Below are 16,903 nucleotides of genomic sequence, written 5' to 3'. Positions count from 1 at the left end.
TCCAGGCACGACATGTTGCTGTTAATGTGGGAGAGTACAGAACCCACCCAGCACATGTGAATAGTCCTCACATTTAGGATTGTAATACATGTTGCAGTCTTTTCTGTGATTTTTGAGGCTTATGTTTAAAATCTGTGGGAAAATATTACAAACACCAGGAAGAAATTGCTCTGTGAATGTGGCTTGTAATGTAAAGGGCTTGAGTAAACAGCTGTATAAGCGAGTCTATTTGCCATTTACATCATAACAGAGCTCATCTCAAAGTAACATGCTTAATTTTCCAAAAATTAAATAAAACTTGTAGCTTCAGTTTCCCTGTTTCTGCTTCATTAACTCCATTTTCCATCTTACCAGTTGCAGCCATTTTCATGATAAACAGTCTCAACACAGCAACTGAATAACTGAACAGCTTTGACCTCATTTTCTCTTACTGTGTACCCCACACCCCCACCTTTCCCCACTTATTTCTTTGACTCTCATCTTTTCTCCCAACCTTTGTGTGTATCTCATTCACTGACCAGCGTCGCAGTGATTGGCTGAGTAGCGTCACATGACCAGTACCATGAAGCCATAACGCTCCGTCAAATTCTCAATAATTTATAGGTTGTTGATCTGGGTCTGGAAACGTGGTGACCTCAGCTGTGTGCTGTACACTCTTTAACACACACACATAGACACACACACAGACACACACCTCACTGAGTTGTCTGACTGTGTGTGTTCAGATAATCAGCTGGTGGTACAGTGTTCGGACGTCAGCGTCCCACAGCAGCGCCAGTGGTCACACCGGGCGCAGCAATGGCCAGTCGGAGGTGGCGGCTCACGCCTGTGCCAGCATGTGTGATGAGATGGTGGTGCTCTGGAGGCTGGCGGTGCTCGACCCCACGATGAGCCCCTGCAGGTCAGACACCAGGCTCTGGTTATGGACTTTTTATTTGGTCATAATATGATAAAATATGAAATATGATAAAACCCATGGAAAGGTTTTGTAATATTAGTACATTTATCAATTAACACAGTTAAGATGGCAGTGAATATTAAGTAGGGACTGGAGTGATAAATAAAGGCTGTGTATGCTCTCCTCCAGGCGTCTGGAACTGGCAGGCCAGCTGAAGCAGTGGCACCTCAAGGTTATCGAGATCGTGAAGCGGGGGCAACATCGCAAGTCCCTGGACAAACTGTTCCAGGGCTTCAAGCCTGCTGTGGAGTCCTGCTACTTTAACTGGGAGGTTGCCTACCCACTGGAGGGCATCACCTACTGTAGTGCCGATAAGAAGAGTGCCACATTTTGCTGGTCCAGGGCAGTGCAGAATCAGAGGGGACTCAAAGCTGCTGCAGGAGGGGGTGGAGAACCTCCTGAACCAGGGGGAGGGGGGAGAGCTGAGGGCATAGCTGGGGGAGATTTTAAAGGAAGAGGAAGTGGATTGTCTCAACAGGAGGTGGCAGTGCGACCCAAGGAGACCATTCTGACCAAGAGGAAGGGTCTGTCAGTGAGCGGAGGGGGAGGGATGTTGGTCCGTCTTGGGGGGAGCGTCTCTCTTTCCCTGGAAGATGGAGGAGGGAAGTGCATGTACAAAGGGCCAGGCTCCTCCTCTGGAGGGAAGCTGAAGCTGACGCAGGGAGGTGGAAAGGGGGCCTCTGTAGGAGGCCCTGGAGGAAGTGGAGGGTTAGCCAGTGGTAAGCATGCCAGCACCAAGAGGAGAACCAGCAGTGAGGACAGCTCCCTGGAGCCTGACATGGCTGAGCTCAGCCTGGATGATGGGTGCAGTCTGGCTCTGGGGGCTGAGGCCAGCAACACTTTTGAGTTCCTCCCCCCGCCACCAGAGATGCTGCCCTCCCCGAGCCCATTGCTCAGAGACTCTCGCAAGTACAGCAGCGGCAGTGGGGGGAGCAAGGCGTTTGAAGCAAAGCGTGTCAGCCATACCTCTGCCGCACTTCCTGTTGCAGAGCCTGCTCCACTTTGCTTCCCTGCCAAGGAGACAGTGGTGGGTGTGATGGACATGCCCAGCACTGCAGAAAAGGAAGCAGAGTTGGAGATGGAGTCCGTCCAGAACAGAGATGAAGATGTAGACTCAGCTGGCAGTAACCAGCCCTCCACCTCCAGCACTACAGCAAGATCAGGTACCACTCAAACATCTGCCAAGGCACCGAGGGGCCGCAGAGAGGCTGCGTCTGCTGGAGCAACAGCAGCAGGGAGCGGTGCCGCAGCTCCAAGTGGACCAGCCATCCAAGGAGCAGAGGCGGCAGGTGCAGCTGCAGGAGGAGAAGCCGTGGGTGAGGACGACTATCAGGCGTACTACCTGAGTGCTGCCTCAGAGGAGGGAGCCGACAGACAGCTGACAGACAATCACCAGGAGGAGGAGCCAGACATCTTTGCAGGGATCAAACCGCTGGATCAGGAGGGACGCATGGAGGTAAGGAAGAAGACCCAGTGTTGGTTAAACCGTTCACAGCTGGCTCACATGGAAGTTTGAATTTGGACTGTTGTGCATTGCTGCCAAATAAGTGGTTCAGATAACTGAGTTAAAATCAATCAGATTAAAATCTGCATTCCTGCCAGTGGCTTGCTCTGTGTGCATCTGTCTTCACAGCAAAGCTTGTGAGTAAAATGTTATTTGAAGTGATGGGAAGGATCGACCAAACTCCAATTAAGATCCAGGTTGTAGAAAATGCAAATGTATTTTCCACAAGCGAACAGAATCTGTGATTTTTAAATCAAAGTGATGAGGCCGTTCAGATCTACTGCTGGAGAATCCACTGCTTTGCTCATTGTACATCTACTGGCATAGTGTTTACACCTGACTGGCTCTGACACAGCAGCACAGAGATGAAACCCCGCTGCTCCTCTCATTGACCTGAATACTGTATCTGTGTGTGTATGTGCAGGTGCTGTTTGCGTGTGCCGAGGCCCTCCATGCTCATGGCTACAGTAATGAGGCGTGCCGGCTGGCTGTGGAGCTGGCTAGAGACCTGTTAGCCAACCCTCCAGACCTGAAAGTGGAGCAGCCACAGACGAAGGTAGTCAGTCACAAGTCACATTCTTCTCTTCTCTACTTCTGTCTCTTGAACTGTGTTGTACCATATTGAGCCTTTCTTCATGAAGGGAAGCCACAAGGTTCTTCTGATATCTGTTATATATTGGCAGTGTTACTACGTCCATTGGTAATAATAATAACTATAAATAAGGAAAGAATTTCAGTGGAAATCTGCTTCTTAGGTGTAAGTTTTTCATGTTCCATCATCATTATTTCCCTTGTTGTTGGATGCAGGGTAAGAAGAGCAAGGTGTCAACAAGCCGTCAGACGCAGGTAGCCACCAACACGCTGTCTAAAGCCGCCTTCCTCCTCACGGTTCTCAGTGAACGACTGGAGCTCCACAACCTGGCCTTCAGCACCGGCATGTTCTCCCTGGAGCTCCAGAGACCACCAGCATCTACCAAAGCTCTGGAGGTCTCTCACTCACACATACAAACACACTTATTTGATCTGGTATCAAAGTACTTGCACTATGAAACACCGGTTTTGTTCATTCATTATAATCTAATGCTTAACTGTAAATCAAGGTGAATGAAATTGTGTGTGCAAGGCAGGATCTGCTGCCTGCTGTAGGTGACTGGTCGTTTGTTGAGAGGGTTCCTGCCACTATAAGACCCCAGAATCTTTATAAGCCCAGTTTCATGAAGTTGTTATCAATGAATCTGCTGATTATTATTATTATTTTTTTTTTATAGTTATTTGAGCTATTAAATTAAAAACTGCCCAGTGCAACTTCTCAGAGACAAAGGAGACATGTCTTGATGTCTGTGGTGATATAATGATGTCAATCATCACATGTAAACATTTTTTTCACTATTTTTTCTTGACAAATCATTGAGGCATTCAAATGAAGGCAATCAGATTAATTAATTAATTAATTAATCAATTAATTAAATTGCTGAATTCTCTATTATTTGATTAATCATTTCTTAATCCTAATTTCATTCAATTTTAACCCTAAAATAAACAATCCCAGGCCTGTAGCATTGATTTGGCCTGATGTAGGTGTACTAACTTGCTTTTTATGTAATCATGCACATTTCTAGCTGTTGTCAATAATCTAATCTGGTGCAGTTAAATGAGTGATAGAAAAAAAAAAGGAAAGAAAAAAGGAACGTTCAGTGATACGTCCAGATTGCTCAGGCAGAAGTGCACAGCATCAGACAGCATCGCACCTCTCCAAAGTGTGGTGTGTTTTACACACAGCTGGCACAGTGTCGATACCTGATTGAATTGATGTCAATGACTAATTGAGCTTCTTTACCTTTGTACACGTTGGTGGGCTGCTCCACAGTTAAGACCAGAGGAGAGAAGACAGGAAATGAGGGGAGAGAGAGAGATGGTGCAGTGATGGAGAATGATGCACAACAAAGCCTCTTCATTTCTAGGCCCCAACATTAAATTCATTCTTTCCTTCCCACAAATGAAGAACTGAATATTTTTTTTATCCAATGCATCCACTTTTTGCATCTTATCATCAAAAGAAACCCAGAGCAGGACTCTGCTCTGCTACTCGACCTTAGAGGAGTGTTTGCCAAATGCTATGAGTGTAGTTGAACAGAGTTGTCATTTTGGAATGAGCTTCCTTATTCCTGTATAAACTCCATGTATGTGTATTGTATATGGTATATCCAAGCAATGAGTTACATGTACCACACATACTGACTGCCTGTGTGTGGGCTGACCAGGTGAAGCTGGCCTACCAGGAGTCAGAGGTGGTGGCTCTGTTGAAGAAGATTCCTCTGGGCCTGGTAGAGATGTCAGCCATCAGAGAGAGAGCCGAGCAGCTCAGAGATGGAAACTTCTGTGACTACAGACCTGTGCTGCCTCTCATGTTAGCCAGCTTCATCTTTGATGTCCTGTGTACCCCAGGTAAGGATCTATTGTTGTTAAACTGGAGCTCAACATTTTAAACCTAAGGTTGAACAATTCAGATTTTTTTTTCTTTTGTCTAGTTTCAATATTGTCTGATACTGAATGTTGAGGATGGATATCTCTAGTTAATTAGTTAGTGAGTCAGTATATATAATATTCTATAATTATATAATATACTTGAAGAATAATGATTGAAGAAATGATTTTGAAGGCCTAAACTACGACATTTTATACGGGAACTTCAAGAATTAACATCCTTTCCCACTTTTCTCCATATTGTTTGTGCAGTTGTGTCCCCAACGGGTTCCCGTCCCCCAAGCCGCAACCGGAACAACGAGATGCCTGGTGATGAGGAGCTGGGCTTCGAGGCTGCTGTCGCTGCACTCGGTAGATTTTCCCTTTCCTTCATTTCTGTCTGGGTTAGATTTTTCTCTCTCTCAGTATCTGGTGTTGTCTCCTCACCACTTCTCTTACGTCCCTGTCTTTTTCTCTGCTGTCTACTGTACCTTCTCCTGTCCTTCTTCATGTCTCCAACCTCTGTGTGTCTGCAGGTATGAAGACCACAGTCAGCGAGGCCGAGCATCCTCTGCTGTGTGAAGGAACCAGACGGGTGAAGGGCGACCTGGCTCTGGCTCTCATGATCACCTATAAGGATGACCAGAGCAAGCTGAAGAAGGTTACCATCAGTACTGTGGTCACTCTGGTCATAGAATAGAAAAAAGCACACTTAGCATTAAAGAGTTAATCATAATGATGAACTCTGTAGCTTCCTTCAGCTCTGTCAAGCATCTTAGCATCTTTCTGCTCATTTCAAGCTGCAGCCAACAGCTGTTGTTAGCGAAAAAGCTCAGTGGGTTTCACTGTCCATGTCCTGCTCGGCAGTACACAGTCAGAGAGCAGCTGGTGAATACAGTGGAGCATTCAACCGTTTATCACTGTATACTCTATAACTGTATAATGTAGTATTTTTATTCATTTTATTTCTTCATTGGTCACTTCATTGGTTTTAGTTCATCTTGCTAAAGGACTGCAGTTAAAAATGAGCCAGGAGGTTCAACTGAAAGTTTGAACAGAATACCAAGAATTAAAGAAAGCTGTGGGAGTGTAACATAGTTAAGTTTCTCTTCCTCTGTTTCTCTAATGAAGACTTTTTTCTCCTTTCCTCTGTCTGTATCTCTCTCTCTGTGTCTCTCTGCCCCCACCCCCACCCCCACCCCCACCCCCATCCCCATCCCCATCCCCAGATACTGGATAAATTGTTGGACAGGGAGAGTCAGACTCATAAGCCCCAGACTTTGAGCTCCTTCTACTCCAGTAAGCCAGCAGCTGGAAGCCAGCGCAGCCCATCCAAACATACCGCCCCCGGCCACAGTGGGGTGAGCGGAGCAGCTGGGGGGGTCTCCAAACACGCCCCCTCATCTTCCTCTGCAACCACTGTGGCAGCCTCGTCCTCCAGCTCCTCCTCTGCTGTGACACTGGCTGGAGAAGAGGTGGCGCATCAGGCTGAACTAAACCCAGTGCAGAACAGTACAGCAGGGGAGAGTACTGCTGAGACCAGGGAGCATGGTGAGAAACCCAAACCTGTTGTTACTGCTGGGAGACTCCCTGGGAGACTCCCTTGGTAGATTCCCTGTGCTACATAACACAGTGTTGTTAGATAGAGATAGACCTCTGTTCGTTTTCTGTCCTCGCAGTATCAGACAGGCCTCCGTCATCGAGTGACCAGCAGAACGAAACGGCTCCGTTTAAGCTGGAGGCCACAGTGCCCAGTCGGCTGGCACTGGGGGCACGCTGTGGATACAGCCAGCGCTGCTGGGGCTCGCCTGTCCGCCAGAAGAAGAAACACACCGGTACACACTGTGGCAATAACATCTCTATTTGGATTGATGTGGCAGTTAGAGAGAAAACCCTGAATTATTTTTTTTATATCTTTTTTTTATTTGGAAATATTGACAGTTATAAAATACAGTACAGTAAGAACAAAGTATTCCCCTTTTTTTTTGTTTTTTTTTGTTTTTTTTTAAAAACAATCAACAAATACCTGCATACCCACCCACCCTAACATGGGGTACACTCACGTAGAACAAAGGAAGAGAGAAACAAAATGATTAAGTAAATTAGTTAAATAAAAATACAAAATTAAAATTAAAAGTAGAAATAAAACGAGGTCAAGGTCCTTGTGTGAGTACTTGTAAATATCTGTATATACATATAAGCTGGATGTACATGGTATATTACATACACAGTGAATACAGTATACCTGTGTTATGAGTGTGCCCTCAGGAAAAATTAAAATTACCTGGGGGGTGCATTTGAAACCAAATAGAACCCCTGAATGATTCCGTATCTGGGCCCTATCATTTATATGAACTGCAGAGCAAAAATAAAAGTGATAAGCATAGTAACTGGAAAAAGCTACGAAAGAGTTAAGGGCATAGATTTAAGTTTACCCAAGTATGTCAAAACTGGAACCCAGATGGAAGAGACTTTGTCTCTGGACCCCCTGAGTAAGTCCTTCATCTTCTCTCACTGCATAAATTGCATCAGGTCACTTGACCATAAGGACGCTTTGGGTGGATTTCTTGATTTCCATGTAACAGTTTTCTTCTGCATGCAAGCAATGTTGTAAAAGCAATGATATCTTTGTGAAAACACTAAATTTACTCCATCACTGCCTCCACCTGTTCAGAGAATCAACTGAACTTACACCCACAGCATCAGACAGGCAGTATTTAAATCCTGTGTATGGTATTTCTGTACAAACGTACTGTGTACTAGAACACCTTCACATCAACACACATAATCGTGACACGAAACATGATGTGGATGGTGTTCGAACAGGTATGGCGAGTATCGACAGCAGCGCTCCGGAGACAACCTCGGACAGTTCCCCCACCCTCAGCCGCCGGCCACTCCGGGGCAGCTGGGCAGCAACATCCTGGGGGCGGGGCCAGGACAGTGACAGCATCAGTAGTTCATCATCCGATTCACTGGGCTCCTCCTCCTCCAGCGGCTCTCGCAGGGCAGGGGGCGGGGCCAGAGCCAAGAGCACTGACACCAGCAGGTAAAGACACATCCTCCTCATCAGGTCAGTGATACTGTAAAGAGGCTGCGTCTCTTACATACAAGCATATATATATTCAGACACACACACAGATCCCAACACTTAACAATGACAAAGACTGAAACAGATATTACCCACTATGACAGCACAATGATGATCAGTGTTATACTGAGGTACAGGCAGGGGCCCCACTTTGCCATGTCTGCAGGAAATCTGGTCAATCTTGCCATCCAACATTTAAATGCTCTTCAAACGGTCCATCTGCTGCTTTAATTCGTTCAGTAAACTGTTGAATTTGATGTCTACTTATGTACCTCATGTTTGAAGGGAGCAGAAATTATGAAAACACAACTTTTTTAACCAGTTACCACAGCAACCTGGCTAACAAGAGCAAGAGGGCAACAGAAAATTCAATCACCTTAGAGAGCAGAACATACAACAATAAAACAGAGGTCAGAGATGAGCTGAAGCTGAGGAGGAGCAGACCTGATTTATTCCAATTAACATGTCATACTTTGCCCTGTTCAGGTACAAAGGGCGACGTCCAGAGTGCCACGCCCCCCACGTGCCCAACCAGCCATCGGAGGCAGCAGCCCACTTTTACTTTGAGCTGGCCAAGACAGTGCTGATCAAAGCTGGAGGAAACTCCTCCACCTCCATTTTTACCCAGCCCTCAGCCAGCGGGGGCCACCAGGGGCCCCACAGAAACCTGCACCTGTGTGCCTTTGAGATTGGCTTGTATGCTCTTGGCCTCCACAACTTTGTCTCACCCAACTGGCTGTCCAGGACCTACTCTTCCCATGTGTCCTGGATCACTGGTGAGGAGGAGTGTGAGAGAGAGAGAGACAGACAAAGTTTGTAAGATTCCCACATTTTCTGATCCAGTTTTTCCTCATCTCTCAGGCCAGGCCATGGAGATCGGCAGCGCTGCCCTCAACATTTTGGTGGAGTGTTGGGACGGTCACCTCACCCCTCCAGAGGTGGCGTCCCTTGCAGACCGAGCATCACGGGCCAGGGACCCCAACATGGTTCGGGCAGCAGCGGAGCTGGCCCTGAGCTGCTTACCACACGCTCACGCCTTGAATCCTAATGAAATCCAGAGAGCCTTGGTGCAGTGCAAAGAGCAGGTACTGTGGGAGTGGGTTTACTCTTCACAACAATTGATCAGCATGTTGTGTTTGCAAATATGCTCAGTTCCAACATGATTCCAAGATAATTCATTTTTCTTTAAAATATATAAGAGAAAACATTCGCAGTTTAAGTCTGACTGAGCTAATTTTCATCAGACTGGAATCCACAGGTTCACCTTCTAAGTGAGCAAAGTGCCAACAGCAGATGTGGAACAAGTTGTTCTAGATTGGGAAGAAAATGGGGAAAGTGCAAAAAAAATTGAGTCTGAATTTCTGCTTTGATGGCACATAACGGTATCTGTGGGTCAGAAGAGACATAAAGTCTTTTTACTCTTCTTGTGGTCATGTCATCTCATGTGGGACAGTCATAAAAAATGTGTGTTTTTTGACCCCTGAGACTTTTACCATTCAGATGAATAAAACCTATGTTCAAATAGTTGTAGCATCATAAAGAAGAGTTTCAGCTTAGGAAAGCAAACAAGGACAAAAGGGAACATAATGTGACATGGCACGTTTCCATTGAATGACTTGTGAGTGTCAGAAAGTAAAATCTAGCATGAAGACTAGACTTTAAAATGAGTTGTGGCACCACAATATGAACTTTAATCGAGTTTAGTAAATTTGGTTGAATTGTAGCTGAACATCTGTTCAATTGGTCTGTGAAGATATTTAGCTCTCCAGAACCTGCTGATGAAGAAACCAATGATTTATTGTGGTAAATAAAGTAAATGAATGACCCATAGTTATTTCCTCTTCACTCATTATATATCTCCGTCCTCCCATCTACCCTCTCATTTGTCCCACCCTGTTCCTGTCTGTCCTCATCTGTCCCTGTCTGTCCCTTTCTCCCTCCAGGACAATGTGATGCTAGAGAAGGCCTGCATGGCAGTGGAGGAAGCAGCCAAGGGTGGAGGTGTGTACCCTGAGGTTCTGTTTGAGGTGGCTCATCAGTGGTACTGGCTGTATGAGCAATCAGTGGGCGGGGGCTCAGGCCAGCAACGGGAGACCTCTGGACGCTGTGGGGCAAATGGGGGTTCAGGCAGGAGGCCCCCAGAATCCAGCTGCGGTGTCCTTGACAGCGGGGTCAACATAGAATCTCCAGGGGTGGCAACAGTCACAGCCTCGGTCACCGCAGCGGCCGTCGTCCCCGTCATCTCTGTGGGCTCCACCATATACCAGTCCCACACCATGCCTGGACAGGCCATGGCTCACCCGCACAGCCAGGGCCTCCACCCCTACACCACCATTCAGGCCCATCTCCCCACCGTCTGCACCCCTCAGTACCTAGGACACCCTCTGCAGCATGTCCCCCGACCCACCGTCTTCCCTGTAACTGGGGCTGCATATCCACAGGTCAGAACTCACCTTCTCACAGTCACTGGGCTTTTTCTGGAATTTCTGTTTTACTGAGAAACATCAAAGCTGGGAAGTACAGTTGCAATGTTACATGAACGGCAGGAGGCAGTCGGTGCACGTGACCTGATACACATCATCAAGTTTCAGAATACCAAACTCAGCCGTGCTCCTGCAAGTAATGATTATTTCCTTCATCAGTTGATCTGCTAATTATTTTCTTGATTGAATTGATTGATTGGTGATCTGGTTTCCTAGAGTTAAAGTTGTTTTGTCCAAACCCCAAAGAGATTCACTACGACTGCTGTTGTTGACTTTACTAAACATTACTGTGATAGAAAAGCATCAGATCCTCACACTGGAGAAGCTGGAACCAGAGAAGGTTTGATATTGATGACTTAAATGATTAACTTTAATGATTGATTGGTTTTCAGAGTGTTAATTAATTAACTCCTGTTTCTCTATTTGTTCATAAGAAAACCAGATTGGAAATCTGCCTAAATGTTGCAATGTGTTGTTCAGCTGAGGTGGAAAAGAGAAGAGAAGATGTGGCAGTGGTTGGTGGACACAGTGTCTGACCATACATGCATTAGAGCTGAGCTGATTAGTTGATTAATCGATAAGTAAATCAACAGAACATTAACAAATTTAATGAACAATTCATCACTAAGTGACTTTCATAAGGCCAAGGATGTTGTCTGAGACGACCTGTCTGCTGCAGCTCAGGGAAACTGTGATTTGAACTATTTTCTGTGAATGAATCATTGAATTGAGAAAATAAGTGTTAGGATAATTGATAGTGAAAATACTTGAAATTTACCTAAAACTTAAGTAACTACACGTGTCCTTATCACTAGTGGAAGAGCTCATACAGTTTCTAGGTTTGTTATTCTAACTTAGTTACCGATAAATCTTTAAATCTGTTGATGCCTTGATATAAACTTTGTGCTCCGCAAACATTCTCAGTCATCTCCTATTCTTCATGGTACAGTGGAGTGCAGGTCACTCAGCCTAACTGTCTGTGCACATGCATGTGTTTGTGTGTGTTCCTCCTCAGGGAATGCACCCAGCCTTTATCGGGGCCCAGTACCCGTTCTCGGTGGCCACTGGCCCCCAGCCACCCATGGCAGCCACAGCTGTGACCTTTCCTGGTGTCCCCGTACCGTCCATGACTCAGATCGCCGTCCATCCCTACCACACTGAGACTGGCCTGCCCCTCAGCACCACTGTAGCAGGTCAGGACTAACTGTGTTGCAGTCCAGCAGTTACATGTTCTTCTACATGTAATCACCTCAGATACTGACACTGGTAAATGTTACAGTGCCATGGGATGAGTTTGTTAATCAGTGGTGAACGTATCATGTCCTTGTCATGATTGACAGTTGGCAGCGTCCATGCAGGCCCCACCATCCAGGCCATCCAGGGAGCATCATTGCCCTCCCTCTCCTCCCAGCCAGGCTCACTGGTCAGCACTCCTTTCCCAGCAGAGGATGAGCAGCACAGCCAGCCAATCAGCCAGCAGGGCCTGCACTACCTGCATTCTGCCTACAGAGTTGGTGAGGAGTTTGTGACCTACAGTTGTGTTTTCCTTTAACCAGAGAACATATAGTACAGGAGGTTAACTGAACACACCTGATCTCTGTCGTTCCTCTGTGTGAAGGCATGCTGGCGTTAGAGATGCTGGGCAGGAGGGCTCACAACGACCACCCCAACAACTTCTCCAGGAGCCCTCCTTACACTGAGGACGTCAAATGGCTGCTGGGACTGGCTGCGAGGCTAGGTGAGCTCAGGAGGATTTTATTGGCTGATGCAGGAATTTATTAGTTAGACTGGTTAAAGGATTGTTGAGGCACCAGGTACATACTTGAGTATGGCTGCTGTAGCAGACAGCTACAACAACAATGAACAAAAAGAGAACTGATGTAACAGAAAAGTTTATAACTGTCATTATCACAAGACTGCACCATGAGCAGTAGACAGAGGCTCTTTTACACCACAACACACAGTACACTAACTGATGGAGGCAGCACTGGACCTGCAAATCCTGTGTTTCTGTCACTGGAGTCTGGTGGCTCGGAGCCAAGTGATAAAATGTCTGTTTCTGTTTCACACAAAGGTCAGACTCTGTAGGAACCATTTCCATAATGTACGCAGAGACTTATTATAACAATCTCAACCTGCCAGTGGTAAAGACGAGCACTGTAGTGGACGAGAGTCATACGTGTGCACGTACATGCACATGCAGTCGCAGGATGCACGTGCATGTGCATAGCTGAGTTATGCTCACACACAGATGAGTGTGAGTGTGTGTGTGTTTGTCTCACTTTCTCTTCATAAAGGCCCATCAGTACACTCTGTGTGCTGTACTTCAGAATTAGCTTCAAGTTCAATTTATATTTTCCTAGACACACAAAATACACCTCTGAAAGTGTCTCCTCCTCCTTAACTGTCGCTTCCTCATTTCTCTGTCTATGTATCTAATCCAGTCCTTTCTCTGTCTCCTCTCTGCGTGTCCATCCTGTCAGGAGTCAACTACGTGTACCAGTTCTGTGTCGGAGCAGCAAAAGGTGTCCTCAGTCCGTTTGTCCTGCAGGAGATCATCATGGAGGCTCTGCAGAGGCTGAACCCCGCCCACATCCATGCTCACCTCCGAACACCTGCTTTCCACCAGCTCGTCCAGCGCTGCCAGCAGGCCTACCTGCAGGTACAACACCACTGCACCCACGCTGCAGCCCCGCCTGCATTCATGATGGAGTAAATGGAGTAAATGTACAGACTTCAGTGCAGTTTGATCTGTCAATAAACCAGTTAACGTCCTTAGATCAGGTAGAAAGCATCAGAGAGTGAAGGCATCACAGAGCTGTCGTGAGCTGTCAGGACCAGCCATCACGGCGGCGGCGGCTTTAAAAACAAACAGTAGAACCTTATAATCAGTCCTAAAACGAACCTGGAGCCAGTGGAGGGAGGGGTAATGTGATCCCTCCCCCCTGGTCTAAAACCAGGCTGCAGCGTTCTGGATGAGTTGCAGGCGAGTCGATGACAGCTGACTGAGTCCAGAGCACAGGGAGGTACAGTAGTCGATGTAAAAGCATGGATAAAATTCTCCGTCAGTTCTTGCTCTCTAACAAAGAAGGATGATGTTGCTCTTCTAAATCTGGCCTACAAAGCTCTGATTGGCTCAGAAACAACTGTCAGTGAGCACATCAGACCAATCAGAATCCATGAAACAATCAGGGATGTGAGCAGCGACTGAGACACCTGGGACCAGCTACTGCCTGAGACATTTTTCTAGTTTACTTTAGACTGAACAGGAACAACATCAACAGCTAAACCACATTTGTGTAGCACATCCTTGTTTGATGACTGAACTATTGGATCCAAACTATATTTGAATGCAAACAAATCAGTATCTGGATAGTAACAATAATAAAGACTCAAATGCTCATTGATTACGGGCAGAAACGGGATGTGCATGAGTGGGGGTGGGGGAATTAATCAATGACCTGCCATGTTTTCTCCTGCAACATCTTTCTTGACTCCTGCTGCTGTGTCTCAGTGCTCTGTGATCAGTGTAGATTCACAACTCCCTCTCTATCCCCGCAGTACATCCACCACCGGCTCATCCACCTGACACCTGCTGATTACGACGACTTTGTCAACATCATCCGCAGCGCTCGGGGGGCTTTCTGCCTGACGCCCGTGGGTATGATGCAGTTTAACGATGTGCTGCAGAACCTGAAGAGAGGCAAGCAGACCAAGGAGCTGTGGCAGCGCATTTCCCTGGAGATGGCCACCTTCTCTCCCTGAGCAGCACGCTGAGCGAGGGCGTGCTGGGCCGGGGCCCTGAGGAGTCCCATCTAGCACCTACTCAGCCTCCAGCATTTCTACTGCCACTGCACTGAGCCGGCCACATTTCTGCTGTCTGGCTCTGTCAGGGAGCCTGCTCCTTGTGATGTGGATTCAGCAAACACAGCACACAGGCAGTACAATCAGCTCCCGTACCCCTGACCCACAGAGACTTCCTTTTTTATGGGTGTTTGTAAACCCAGAGCTCAGAAGAGGAGCCAGGTCACCTCCCTGCTCTCCTCTGGTCTTGACTGACTCCTCACTCTTGTTTTATCATGGTTCCTGTTTGTGTAACTGTGGAATTAAAGTGTACTCCTTTGTTTCTGCATCTAACTTGTCTCTTCCATTTCCCCTAAACTGAAGATATTGATGGGGATCTTTCACCCTCCATCTTCACTTCATTTCCAGTGTTTTGTAGTTTTGTTTAGTTTTGTTCTGAATGAGTGAGTGTGAGTCATTTTCACGCTGCAACATTCCTGTCCAGAGTGGTAGCTGTTGTGAGGCCTCGTTCACCAAAAGCTCGTCACTATGGATCTGAATCTTTGCAGGAGAAAAAGAAGATTTGCAAGAAAAAAAAAGGTTTAATATGAGAAATTATATTGTCAGTACGGGTGAGGATTTTTCAGTATTTTGTTTAATCTTTTTTGATACTTTGTATAGAATATGACATGTAAGCAGAGAGGAATGGGAAGAGAATGAGAGTGTTAAAGGTGTTGTTGTCGTGTGGGATCCATATTTACATTTCGGCCTGCCTGAGGAGTGACATGAGCACAGCTCCAGACCAAAAGCAGAGGCCGCCTAACCGCTACTGGGCCAAGCAGGGTCACTAAGGGCTTCTCCAGCATCACTCTGGATCCGTGTTAGAACATCTGGATCAGGCCTGTGTTATTACCTGACAGGGCTGTTTATCTTTTTTTTTTTTTTTTTTTTTTGATGATGTATTTTTTCAGATCTGATTAACTTTTTTCCCATTAGGGGCTCCACACATTATCAAACTCAAATTTCAATCCTTTTTTTTCTAAATACAAAAGATTTCCAAAACCACAAATTGGTCAGATTCAGTCTGTGATGCTGTCGTAATATAACTGTACAAAATCTCAGCTCAAAGAAAACAACAAAATAAGGATTTACATTATATGGTCAGAGAACAACTTTACATGAAAGCACGCATTCAGTACCATCCAGGTTTTGATCATCTCCTAAAGTACTGAGATTCCATACCCAGCCCTTCTGTGATGCATTCACATCACTGACTGGTTCAAACACAGAGACAGCAGTAGCTGGTGTGGTTGACAGTCCCACACACTTTCCTTTAAAAGTGCATGGAAGCAGCTGTGCTCTGATGTGGTGAAGTTAACCCGACCTACATTTGCCAAACTAATCAGCTAGTCCTCAATGTCTGTCCAGGTTTTCCCTCTTGTAAAACCAAGTCCCTTATTGGTCACAGGGGGCAGTGACCATTGTGGCCACAGTTGAGGTTTATGCTCTGTGGTTTACGAGGATGGTTTGGGTTTTACAGGGGAGAAAAGATGGTTGGGGTCATAGTGTTTGGTTTTTCAGTGGCATGTGGGGCTGTCACACACTGTGAATAAGATAGTGTCTCTTTTTTTTTTTTTCACAACATGTTGATGTATTGAAATGAGAGGCGGTGTTTTGGCCGTGGAAAGCCCTGCTTCACTGAGCTCTGTGACCTGGAACTGTCAGTGAGACGCAGAAGTGTCGTGGAGTGGCCCCTTTTCTTCAGTGTGGTTAGCTCATAGACCGTGGTGCTGTTACTTTAAGACATGTTGACGTTCCATCTCTGTCCAGGCAGCTGCTGTGGTCCTGAACCTGCCTCTCTGATTGGCTCTGGACCTCACAGGTGAAGATGACTTAGTAGAAAATGTACTGTGATATTTTTGTATTCCTCAAAAAGTGTAGCTTGATTGAAAAGTTATATATGTGCTGATTGCAAAAGGTTCTAATTTAGAGTGAAATGAATAAATAAAAAATTAAAAGCAATACTAAAAGTGTAGAGTTTACTTAATAAAGATGATTGAAAACACTGACTCGCTGTGACTGGTGTGTGGGGTTCACTGGGAAGTCTGGTTTATTTTCTCCACAGGGGACACGAGGTCAAACCACATCGTGCTCCTCAGCAGTGACCACCAGAGGGCACAGCAGGCTCATGTATCAGCTCATCAACACTGCTCAGCAGTGCACATCACAGCGCACGTTTTCTATTCATCACTGAGAGCTGTTTTCATCAAAGCAACAACCATCAGGTTGGGCTAAGTCAGGTCTGTAACTGCTCAAGCAGCACTGAGGGGGTCCACATTCATGCAGCACATGAATACACAGGGTTATTTTTGTTAAAGTAAATATGACACCTTTCTAAAGAACATTAATGTGTTTTATATTTTACAAATATATTACCTGGCTTTGTTTCTTTGCCAGCAGATCCACATAAATGTGATCCTGTAGAAATTCAGCATCATGTGAAATCATCAACAACCAACTCCCATTGAGATGAAATCGTTATCCAGAGCTGAAGGACATGGGCCTGGTCCTCTCTGTGTGGAGTTTGCATGTTATTGCCTGGTTTATGTCTCTGATTTTCA

The 16,903-nt window shown here is 46.0% G+C and overlaps 1 protein-coding gene across 3 annotated transcripts in view; it reads left to right on the top strand.

Moving 5' to 3' along the window:
• zswim8 (zinc finger, SWIM-type containing 8) overlaps positions 1 to 16,351 on the top strand; it is a 32,490-nt gene extending 16,139 nt beyond the window's left edge. For 2 of the 3 annotated variants that reach the window (XM_071481619.1, XM_071481618.1), the window contains 18 exons: positions 726 to 901; positions 1,088 to 2,414; positions 2,887 to 3,018; positions 3,270 to 3,449; positions 4,724 to 4,907; positions 5,190 to 5,297; positions 5,462 to 5,586; positions 6,155 to 6,476; positions 6,605 to 6,760; positions 7,752 to 7,974; positions 8,503 to 8,792; positions 8,878 to 9,101; positions 9,960 to 10,457; positions 11,515 to 11,692; positions 11,840 to 12,013; positions 12,118 to 12,237; positions 12,983 to 13,161; positions 14,061 to 16,351. In XM_071481619.1, the coding sequence (XP_071337720.1) occupies positions 726 to 901; positions 1,088 to 2,414; positions 2,887 to 3,018; positions 3,270 to 3,449; positions 4,724 to 4,907; positions 5,190 to 5,297; positions 5,462 to 5,586; positions 6,155 to 6,476; positions 6,605 to 6,760; positions 7,752 to 7,974; positions 8,503 to 8,792; positions 8,878 to 9,101; positions 9,960 to 10,457; positions 11,515 to 11,692; positions 11,840 to 12,013; positions 12,118 to 12,237; positions 12,983 to 13,161; positions 14,061 to 14,264 (4,800 nt within the window). In that variant the 3' untranslated portion in view covers positions 14,265 to 16,351. The remainder of the gene's footprint in view (positions 1 to 725; positions 902 to 1,087; positions 2,415 to 2,886; positions 3,019 to 3,269; positions 3,450 to 4,723; positions 4,908 to 5,189; positions 5,298 to 5,461; positions 5,587 to 6,154; positions 6,477 to 6,604; positions 6,761 to 7,751; positions 7,975 to 8,502; positions 8,793 to 8,877; positions 9,102 to 9,959; positions 10,458 to 11,514; positions 11,693 to 11,839; positions 12,014 to 12,117; positions 12,238 to 12,982; positions 13,162 to 14,060) is intronic. The other variant, XM_071481620.1, reaches the window with a different exon arrangement.
• Positions 16,352 to 16,903: the final 552 nt, after the last annotated feature.

Source organism: Trachinotus anak, unplaced genomic scaffold, assembly GCF_046630095.1.
Source record: "Trachinotus anak isolate AG129_WGS33_773 ecotype Australia unplaced genomic scaffold, CSIRO_AGI_Tana_v1 ptg000007l, whole genome shotgun sequence".
Lineage (NCBI taxonomy): Eukaryota > Metazoa > Chordata > Actinopteri > Carangiformes > Carangidae > Trachinotus > Trachinotus anak.
This window is presented reverse-complemented; position numbering and strand designations above follow the sequence as displayed.